The 12,122-nt window shown below is 35.6% G+C and overlaps 1 protein-coding gene across 1 annotated transcript in view; it reads right to left on the reverse strand.

Moving 5' to 3' along the window:
- TBX5 (T-box transcription factor 5) overlaps nucleotides 1-11,870 on the reverse strand; it is a 140,566-nt gene extending 128,696 nt beyond the window's left edge. The window contains exons 1-4 of the mRNA XM_077296451.1: nucleotides 11,757-11,870; nucleotides 9,988-10,148; nucleotides 8,212-8,306; nucleotides 3,820-3,939 (exon numbers count right to left, since the gene is read on the reverse strand). Coding sequence (XP_077152566.1) covers nucleotides 3,820-3,939; nucleotides 8,212-8,306; nucleotides 9,988-10,134 — 362 coding nt within the window. The 5' untranslated portion in view covers nucleotides 10,135-10,148; nucleotides 11,757-11,870. The remainder of the gene's footprint in view (nucleotides 1-3,819; nucleotides 3,940-8,211; nucleotides 8,307-9,987; nucleotides 10,149-11,756) is intronic.
- Between the last annotated feature and the right edge of the window lie 252 nt (nucleotides 11,871-12,122).

Here is a 12,122-nt window from a genome sequence, read left to right on the forward strand (position 1 = left end):
AAAAGGCATACGCTTCCGTGCACCTTGCCACACATATAAGATTTCTGGTGTTGGGAAATCATGAGCTAGATGATTCGTGGTGTCATACCCCTGTTGCACACTTGTCTCTCCCCAGCTCCACCTATTATGGCAAAGCTGACATAAAAATGTCTGAAAGTCACACCATTTTGGGGGCAACTCTGTGTTTTTCAAACATTTTGTGACTTTTCCAAGTGTTTTACTCCAGAATTGAGACATAATTACTTTGACGAATTGGAGCTATAATTTCTAAGTTTAAGTGAACATTCCTCTACCCAGTTACATGAGGATACAATCATTGCTCACTATTATTGGTACTGTGCTGAGTTGTTTGTATGTGAGTTGCGCTGAGTGCCTGGATACTCAATTTTGGTTCTGTCAAATGAAAACAATTTACCATAAAGTATCATAACGCCCTCCAAGCTGATAAGGACAACTGATAAATTATTAATAGGGGAGCCTAACAGCAAAGCAAATTTGTGGAAGTGAGAACGAACATTTCCAAGAGATAGACTCAAGCTATTCTGCTCATACAATATGCTAGGTAGGGCCTAATAAAATGCACCATTATTAATTGATCCTGACTGATTTGAGTCATATGGGCACCAATATGATTAGAAAAGAAGTGATTATTGTTAACATTTGAACAATCAAGTTGTATTATATGGAGCTTAAAATGCATATAAATTGATTTTCAATACCAATTTAGAGACGTTAACTTAAATCAGGGTTATGGATATGTAAAAAATACAAGTAATATACTTCAGTCTAATTTTCCAGATTTAATAGAAGGGTTATTATGGAGACATGAAATCATTGTTCAATGTGGTATGAATAGGTGAGTACTACTCTGATAAATAACCTGTATAAAATCATTGTGTGTATTTATAGTAAGGGTAAAAAACTGGTATAATTTCGAGAAAGAAAATGTAAAGTCCTTATAAGGCCGCTGCCTAATGGAAGCTAATATATCATTCCAATCTAAATGAATGGAGACCATATAAAAATCATGAATCATGTAAAAAGTAGATGTCAGGGCAATGAGCAGGATGACTTACAGAGATGAATATAGTCAGGAAATGGTGAGTTGGGCAAAAACACTGTCTGCATCAAAGTTATCCTCAAACTGAAATGTTCATACAGCATATTTACGGCATTCTATATGTAATGGGTGTCTCTTTAGGTCTGCCTTGTATCATACTTAGTAACTGTCCAAATACCCAATTTTCCTATATCCCCAGTTGTACAGTGGAAGAAACATGCCTACTCATGACATGACACCACGTATAATACATATAACATATGTTGCAAACCTGAATATACCTTATAATAAAAAAACATGTTTTTTAATAATAGAAATACTGTATCTAGCAGTGATGGCAACTAAGTGACAGAAGTAAGTTTTAAGAGAGTAGTAGAACTTCAGTTTGTAATAGAAGTTGATTGCAGGGCATCTCCTAGCTTGTGCTTCAATTACAGGGTGAAAATATTTACAATTTTTCACACTTCACTGGCATTTAAACTGGGAAAGAATTAGAACATTTGCTAATCATTGTCACCTGCATTATACACATACAGTCCTAACTTCATCAAGTCATTTTTTTCGCACTCTTTGGTATTCTTTTAAAGACTCTCCCATTTGACATTCCAACAGCTTACTAATGGCAACTGACCCATTTGAGGTTGGCGTAACACCCATCCAATTGAGAAACATCACTTCATGTAGTTTGTTATATTTCAGCATTCGTTCTGCCCTATACAGAGCACTCAATATACTGCCCATCCCTAGTACCCAGAACAGATACAGTGCATGATTGGACACATTTCTTAAAAAGTTGGCAAGAAAGAGTGAGGGGAAGATAGAAAGAGAGGAAGATAAAAAGAGAGGACGAGTGTGACAGAATGGGAAAGAGGGGAGAAAGAGTGAGGAAGATAAAAAGAGAGGAAGAGAGAGTGTGACAGAAAGGGAGAGATAGGGAAAGAGTGAGAGGAAGATAAACGAGAGGAAGCGAGAGAAAGAGAAGGAAGGAGAGAGTGGGAGGAAGATAGGAAGAAAGAGAAAGGGAGAGAGAGGGTGAGAGTGAGAAGAAGATAAAAAGAGAGGAAGAGAAAGAGAAAAAGGAAGAAAGGGAAAGAGGGGGAGAAAGTGAGAGGAAGATAGAAATAGAGGAAGAGAGAGAGCAAGGGAGAGAGCGGGTGAGAGTGAGGGGAAGATAGAAAGAGAGGAAGATAAAAAGAGAGGAAGAGTGTGACAGAAAGGGAAAGAGGGGAGAAAGAGTGAGGAAGATAAAAAGAGAGGAAGAGAGAGTGTGACAGAAAGGGAGAGAGGGGAGAAAAGAGTGAGAGGAAGATAAAAAGAGAGGAAGAGAGAGCGAAAGAGAAAGAAGGGGAAAGAGGGGGCGAGAGTAAGAGGTAGATAGGAAGAGAGAGAGTGAGAGAGTGAAATGAAGAGAGAAGGTGAGAGTGAGAGGAAGATAAGAAGGGAGGAAGAGAAAGAGAAAAGGGAAGAAAGGGAAAGAGGGGGAGAAAGTGAGAGGAAGATAGAAATAGAGGAAGAGAGAGAGCGAGAGAGAGAAAGGGAGAAAGCCGGTGAGAGTGAGAGGAAGATAGAAAGAAAGGATCTTAGGAAGAGAGAGTGAGATGAAGATAGAAAGAGAGCACAATAAAAAGAGAGGATGGGAGAGAGAGTAACGGAAACAAGGGGTAGAGCAAGAAAGCAAGATAGAAATAGAGGAAGATAAAAAGAGAGGAAGAGAGAGAAAGAATAGGAGAGGGGAGAGTAAGGCTACAGTCACACTAGCAGTATGTGATCAGTATTTTACATCAGTACTTGTAAGCCAAAATCAGGAGTGAAACAAACAGAGGGGAAAGCTATAATAGAAACACGTCACCAAATCTGTATTTTTGACCAACTCCTAGTTTTGGCTTACAAATACTGATGTGAAATGCTGACCAAATACTGATAGTGTGACCGTAGCCTAAGAGGAACATAAAAAGAGAGGAAGAGAGAGAAAGAGAGAGAGAGGGGGAGAGAGTGAGAGGATTATAGAAAGAGAGGAAGCTGAAAAGAGAGGACAAGAGAGAGAAAGGGAGAGAGGTGAGAGAGTGAGAAGAAAATAGAGAGAGAGGAAGAAAGAAAGAAAGAAAGAAAGAAAGAAAGAAAGAAAGAAAGAAAGAAAGAAAGAAAGAAAGAAAGAAAGGGAGAGAGAGATAGACAGGAATAGAGAGATGAAAATACTTTTATGTCCAAAAAAGACAAAAGTATTGTAAGAAAAATAATATTTGCAGGTTTCAGAACATAGAGGCCCCTTCACAATATCGTGGTGCCACAATATCATTTTTTATTGTTTTTAGGTATAGAGAGAAAGGAACAGACAGAGGGAGGGGAAGGGGAAGAGAGATTGTGGAATCTATTTTGCCAATACGGTTATTTCCATAGTCTTAATGCAGTTAGAATTCAAGTAATTAAAGAAAACAAGACTGATATCATAAAATGGCAGAAGACGCATTCCAAGCATGTACCATATCTGTGGAGACATATCTACATTCTCTTGTATCCTGATAACCAGCTCTGAGTGGCAGATGGACTTATGTGGAACAAGCTGGATCTTCAATTCCAAAACACATTTAATGACATCACAATAAAAATGTGGTCCTATACACAACTAATGATACATAACGTTTCATGTCTTATAAAAACTATATTATAAAGCAAACTAAATTAAAAAGCAAAAAAAAAAACCACAAATCAGCATGAACTAGCTAAGCACACTTCACATAAGGAGAGGAAAAACAGCTTACCATTTGTTATCAGCAAACTTGTATCTGTGGTCATCCGCTGGCACAATATCCATGAGAAGGATATACTTGGTTTTCGGATTGAGGCCAGTAACTTTCACCTTGTAGCTTGGAAACATACGCCTGGAACAAAATAATTAAGGAACATGAAGAGGAAATATTTTAGAAATCAAAACTTAAGTCTCTTAGGCACACGCACAATCTCCCTTAACTTTAGTGGAAAATAGAAATGGAAAATATTTATGATTTTACACATTCTTTCCACTTGAGCCCTACAGGCCATATTAATTTTATTATTTAGGGTGTGCCCTCTGCCCATAAATGCAGATTAATTGGTGACTCTGTCCTCCCTGTTTAATAATTATTACCCCGATTTATCAAGACATACCATTCTCTATTGCACAGGAAAGAAACAGTTTTTCTTTTGGCGCAAAAGTTCAACAATATGTGATAGCCTTCCTGTGCTGCCATTTCAGTGGAACAGAAAACATGTCTGTTTCTGATTTGTCATACCTAGTACTGAATTTGGAGCCAGCCCAGTACTATTAGAGGTTTAATAATTACAGAGGCTGACTCCAGTTTATACATCATATTCTCCCCCATCTTTTCCCATAACCACTCTTTGTGGTAAGCCCTCGCTCAGTGATTCTATAAAAGAGATAACATTGGGCTGGTTATAAATCATGACATAAAGTTTCTTTTATACAAAGTGATCATCAAGTAGTGTTATCATCCTGTTCATTAACTTCTGTCTACACCTAACAAGTAGAATGATAAACTTTGTGAACGAGAAACCATCATTTTCTCATTTATCATTTGGTTTTTCTCCCCATTTACAGAAAGACATTATAGTTACATTTGGTCATTTTTGTTCCAACCTTACCCATAATTGATGGATATTGCTTCCCTCAGAAGCTTTTTGACACATCCCTGTTATCGTTACCATTAGTTTTTAAGATCAACAATGTTAAAACTTCTGTTTAGAATTAATTAAAATTGATCAATAGTAGGTAAAAAATATTCATCGGTGAATGAGGATCATGTAACAACATATAAATGGCTTTATAAACTAACTGTATATCATGTAAGTCGTGTAACTTATTGTCAGGGATTAGCTATGTGCCTGCTTAGTACAGTACAGTGTCAATGCACCTATATATCTACAGCCTAACAATAAAAATACATTATCAATAATTAATGTTGTGATCTACTGCTCAGTGATCTAACAGTATTTGTTTAAGAAAATTAGGCAGAGATATATATATAATCATACACTATATATATATATATATATATATATATATATATATAGTAATAAATGGTGCTATAAAAATGTATAATAATAATAAGTATATATAGTAATAAGTGTAAACATATATATATATAGTAGTAAATGGCGCTATAAAAATGTATAATAATAGTAAGTATATATATATATATATATATATATATAGTAATAAGTATGTATATAGTAATACATTTATATATAGAAATAAGTTTATATATATACAATATATAGTAATAAGTTTTAGAACCTTTTTTTCCCATTACACAAGAATTAAAATAAATGTAAAGACTTTCAAACAATTTCCTATTCCTCAACAAACTGTTTTCTCTTAAGAAATTCCCTTTTCTGTGATAAAATTGGTGCTGAATTTATTGCTGGAATTGTTCCATCTGTGTAGTTATGAGAGTTTAATAAACAATAGGAGGATATCATGTACATAGACAGAGGATTGCTAATGGTAGCACAAAAGTGAAAAATGGATCCCTGTGGCTGGACTGTTCTTAGATCATACAGGAAATTAATTTTCTTATAACAGTGCTGTAATTCTTTTGGAATCATTTCAAATAGTTGTATCATTATTTTCAGAATCATTACATTTTTGTTTCAATTTTGTTTACAAAAGTTTTATATGTATTGCTTCACATTCCATAGTACATGTAAACCCAGTACAGTCAATACAAAGTCTTCTAGAAGAAGAACACACTAAAGTTAGTGAGCTTTATTCTCTTTTTACCTGGAATCTTTAGGTGTGGCACTAATAAAGGGAATAATGCTCAAAATGAAACTTTATGAAACTCATAGAATTAGGAGGGATAATTAATTCAACGGTACAAAATCTCATACACATAATAGCTTCACAGTACTTTCAAATTAGTGTTTAGGAGATATGTGTTGTAGATAGATAGATAGATAGATAGATAGATAGATAGATAGATAGATAGATAGATATGAGATATATAGATAGATAGATAGATAGATAGATAATAGGTAGACAGATAGATAGATAACTAGATAGATAGATAGATAGATAGATAGATATGGGATAGATAGATAGATAGATAGATAGATAGATAGATAGATAGATAGATATTAAAATGATAGATATTAAATTGATAGCTATTAGATGATAAATAGATAATAGATACATTGATATGAGATAGATAGATGTGAGATATATAGATAGATAGACAGATAGATAGATAGATAGATAGATAGATAGATAGATAGATAGATAGATAGATAGATAGATAGATAATAGATAGACAAATGGATATGGAATGGATAGATAGATAGATAGATAGATAGATAGATAGATAGATAGATAGATAGATAGATAGATATTAAATTGATAGATATTAGATGATACTAGATAAATAGATAATCGATACATTGATATAAGATAGATAGATAGATAGATAGATAGATAGATAGATAGATAGATAGATAGATAGAATATCTGAAATATCTCATAACCCACCTACTTGATATAGTGTGCAAGGGATAATAAATTGGCTAGCACTTTCATAGCTGATGCTTATGCTTATTTTTCTGCATCCATGGTGCTCTGAGCACAATGTATATTGCTAGCTGGTGGTTATTGCACATTTGTAGTATCTTCTCCATAGGCTTACATCTCAGATATAAGTTGCATTGCACTGAGGCTACATTGTATTGGAATTAACTTTACAGTGCCACATACAAATCACATTAGTAGAAGGCTATCCCCTTGTAATGTGTATATTCCGATTGAATCCACTCCTGCTCCGCAGCCATGAATCCCCCCCTATAGATAATTATGGCTATGTATATTCCATAGAGTTTATATTGTGAGCACTGATCTCTGCTCTCTCTATTAGACATTTGATCTAATATTCCTAAGTGGTCACAATCATTACAGAAGTGCCCGACCCACCATCTATGGAGAGGTTGTTACTTTTTACTATTCTGAAAACATGAAAAAGTGAATAAAAATGTAATAAAGTTAAATGTATTTAAAACGTAATTAGTATTAATAATAATAACTACTTATTACTAGAATTAATTATATCGATAATGTTCATGTCTTATAAACTAGTCATTGTAATAATCTGAAAATAATGGGAACCTTAATAAAGACAGGGTACAATTGAATACTATCTATTTAAGACTCGTTGTAGCCTGTAATAATATAGTGGAATATGTTGGTAGGGTATATACTCCTCCGACCCCCTCCTGCACGGAGAGGCCCCCAATGTTGTGTGCCCATGAGGCGGTGTCGCCCCTATTCCTGGCACAGCTTTGTAAAAGCGATTTTGCTATTTTAGCTCCAAACAAAAGTGCAGTAAAAGCCATTTATTTCCAAGCTCGGGAAACCGGATCCTCTGGACTATCCATCACCGGAGCGTTTCTGCGTGTTGTGCACAGGCCCCACTGCTCTCCGCACGAACAGGGCTCGCACTTGTCACACATAGGGATGATGGAGACACGGGGTCCAGCAAGGCAAGGGGCTGCACAATGGCCGCAGTGTACCGTTCAGCACCCACCTTCACAGAATCCAGTGCTAATGAAATGTCTCTATGATTGTACTGGGGGATCCTGAAGATCTGCCAGGCCGCAGCCCGATCTCCTGGATCCAGTCCAGTGCAATGGGGAGGAAGCTCCAGGGACAGTGAGCTCCCCGCTGGGGATGGCTGGGGATGCCTCCTATTAATTCCATACTCATTATTTATTTCCTTTGTTTATTCTTTGTATTATTAGTATTATTATTTATGCCCACATAGGTTTATGCTCCCAATATAGCCATACATGAGCTCTAATAGCAGGCTCTTTGCTTTTTGTGAGTCTCTTGCGCCTTTTTCTGGGAGTATCTTCTATGTAACCTTCCATTTGCACCCAGTTTTGTGCCCTCACACTAAACCCACTTTTTGTTTTTCCCTCTCATACACCAAGACTTTCCTCTAGTCTAGTGGGACACATTTAATCTAAATAATCTAACATCATTTTTAATTAACAAGCATATTGTTCTAGAACATGGATCTGATAAAGGATTGATGGGAAAAGAAACGGTCCACACACCACAGGATAATAACAATTGCCTATTGAGTTATGAAACAATGTGAAGCCCTTACCTTCCTGCCTTGGTGATGATCATCTCCGTGCCCACTTCATGGAACTTCATCCATAGTTCCCGTTCGTGCAGGAACACCTTGATGCCTTCCATTCCCTGTGCACAGAGCAACAGTGATCACTGAGGATCTCCACAAGTCTGCCGGCTACAACTACATCCTGAGCATTGCTACAAGTAAAATGCCATGTACAGCTAAGAATGCAAATCCAGCACTAAATATCACTGTCATAAAGATCATCTCCTATAAACAAACCCAGCGTGCATATATGCGTGCGCTATTTCACTAATGGATTACTGATTTATTTTATGCTTATATTGGTGTGTGTGTGTACATTTATATTACATGTGCATACTGTTTATGTATTTATATATGTATATGTGTGTACATGTATATTACATGTACATACTGTATATGCATGCATATCTATATATATATAGATATGTATGTGTGTTATAAATATATATTACATGTACATACTGTATATACATGCATATCTATATATATATATATAGATATGTATGTGTGTATAAATATATATTACATGTACATGCTGTATATACATGCATCTATGTATATGTGTGTGTATAAATATATATTATATGTACATACTGTATATGCATGCATCTATGTATATGTGTGTGTATAAATATATGTTCCATGTACATACTGTATATGCGTGCATCTATATATGTGTGTGTAAATATACATTACATGTACATACTATATATGCATGTATCTATGTATATGTGTGTATATAAATATATATGTCATGTACAAGCTGTATATGCTTGTATCTATATATATATGTGTATAAATATATATTACATGTGCATACTATATATGCATGCATCTATGTATATGTGTGTATAAATATATATTACGTGTACTTACAGTAAATGCATGCATCTATATATATGTGTGTGTGTGTGTGTGTGTGTTTGTATACCTATATATTGCATACACTTATATGCATGTATGTGTATATGTATATATGTATATATTACATCTACATATATGCGTGTATCTATATTAATATATATTTGTGTGTGTCATATATTTATGCATGCACACTCACACACAAATTTAAGTACAAAATAAAACACACATATATCTATATTAATATATAGATATGTGTGTATATGCTTACATGTGCATGATTTATACATCATACATGTATACTCACATACAAATACCAGCACAAAATATAGCACATACATATACATATATATATATATATACATATACAAATAAAGCACAAAATTGGCTTTGTGTGTGTTTGTGTGTTAGTATATATATACATATATATATACAGTATATATATATATATACACAAAGGCAATTTTGTGCTTTATTTGATGATTATCTTTGCGTGTCTATATATATGTACGTATAGAGAGAGAGAGAGAGAGAGACATAATTTTAAGCACAAGACTGGCAGACAATTTATTTCTGTGTCATTGAAGTAACGTTTTTACATTTCGTCTATAGAAAACTACGTGTAGCAGCCTGTATACAAGTATAGAGTGGCAGAAAGTCATGAACCATGAGAGCAGCAGAATACTTGTTTTTTGTTTGTTTTTTTGCGGGGTTATAACTTCCAGTTTCAGACAAATGGCTGCTGCCTTCTACATCTGACCTGACTTTGTGTTATTGTGTAGCTACTTTCACACATGGCTGCATGTATATGTCTATATACGTGTATATGTCTACTGTTATATTCCACACCTCTCAACATATCAGATCTAAAGGACTTGTAGCAGAGACCCGGCTGCTTACCTGCTGAGTAAAGGCCGCTTGTGGAGAAGTGGGGGTCTTGCTGCTGGCCCCTAGCTGGCTGTCCTGCTTAGGATCACACTGCAGCTCCTTGGGGTCTGGTTCCACTGGAGTATCAGGCATCCCATATCCCTCATCAGTGTCCGCCATATTGTGCAGGGGCCCTGCTCTTCAAGAAAATGTAGGTGGTATTATGTGTTTGGATGTCAGGGTCTGGGTGCACACGGCACAACGTTGGTTCCTAAAGGGAGTAGGAGTCCCTATCTGTGCTAGTAAGTTGTAACCATCCCATGACTCCATTTATTAGCTAAAACATTTCTGAGAGTTCTACATTCAATGCAAGACTATCTATCTATCTATCTATCTATCTATCTATCTATCTATCTATCTATCTATCTTCTATCTATCTATCTATCTATCTATCTATCTCCTATCTATCTATCTATCTATCTATCTATCTATCTATCTATCTATCTGCCTATCTATCTATCTATCTATCTATCTATCTATCTATCTATCTATCTTCTATTTCTATGCGTACTCCTTATATTAACAGTAAAGTATTTTAAAACATAGTTGTTGCACTGGTGACTGTAGTGCTCGATATACAAACACACTTAACTCTAATTGATCCTCAAACAGGACACTATTCCAGAGCCCATCGAAACACTCATATTGCTATACAGCAAATACGTTCATGCCATGCTCACTTTTGGATTATATATATGTACATGTTATATATAATAGTAGATATATTATATTTAATATGTATAATATATTATATATAATTTACATGTATATAGTGTAAATATAATTAAATGTATGAATGTTTTCGCCGTACAAAAGCACTACTTACAATAGAATCACAAGATCACAAAATAGTCTTTAAATATGTTGCTTTTTTATGTTAAAAGAAAATATCCCTCTATGTAATTAACTCCAAACTATATCCAGCTGACATTTCCAGCAAGGAGCCAGTCAGCAGATAACTGACATTCTTTCTGTGGGCTAAAGAAGACACTTTTTCTGTCTTTGGCAGTGGGTTCAAATAGAAGTGCTCCTTATACTGAATGCTATTACTTTCCTATACTAACCTATAATATCTAATTACTATCCTTATGCTGAATACTAATACTATAAGATACTATACTATATATACAAAACAGTGGGAACTATATATATATATTTTTGTTTATATATAGTGTGTATATATATATATATATATATATATATATATATATATATATATATAGTTCCCAATGTAATCATTATCCATATCACAGGTAGAGGACGATGATAATTTTACAATACTTTATATTGTAATATCTTTGTGGCACATTCCCCAATGCACTAGGATAATTGTTCTGTATTATTAGGACCAACCATCTCGTTATTTATTTACCCCCTCACCCTACAAGTGATAGGGATGAGCATTGTCAGGCATCTTAGTAACAGATCATCATTTTTCTTCCTTACACCTGTAAATATGAATCATGTGTATGGAGTAAAACTTGCAGTAAATTTCACATGGATTATTTGAGCAGTGTGTGTTTCCTGGCATAATATTTTACAGTAACCCTGCGAATCCTGGGACAATATAGTTAGGCACTCAGGCCTGTAGTAAAACTCGGACTGCACTTTCCAGCAAACTATACAAATATTGATAAAACTATTCTAGTAGCAGCAGAAGTGTGAACAGAACAGTTGTGATAAAGAATACAGAAGAGGAGTGATCGAGTAACAATACCAATGACAATACTAATGCTACTGACCCACAGGGGGAGGATGTGTGGCTGGGCTCGGATGTGTGGCTGGGCTCGGGGGGCTCCTGGGCTGGATGTCGGTACCTGGGAGTCCTCGGTCGGCTGGAAGGCCCTTGTTTACTCCTGCAGATTGCAGTTTGCTGGCTCTCCGGCTCCTGCACTGAAGATGGGGACGGCTGGCTCCTCGCACAGGAATGCATGCAGCTCTTATCTGGTAGTGGGGGCAATAATGGGATCACAGGGGCACCAGCGTCTTCCTCAGCTCATCCCGTGCTAGATTTGCTGTGTGGCTGGAGCAGCAGTCGGGCGCTCATTCCCAGACACAGCGGATCCTTCCCTGGGAACACTCAGATTGTCAGAGCAGGGAGATAAATC

Source organism: Ranitomeya variabilis, chromosome 1 (genome assembly GCF_051348905.1).
Source record: "Ranitomeya variabilis isolate aRanVar5 chromosome 1, aRanVar5.hap1, whole genome shotgun sequence".
Lineage (NCBI taxonomy): Eukaryota > Metazoa > Chordata > Amphibia > Anura > Dendrobatidae > Ranitomeya > Ranitomeya variabilis.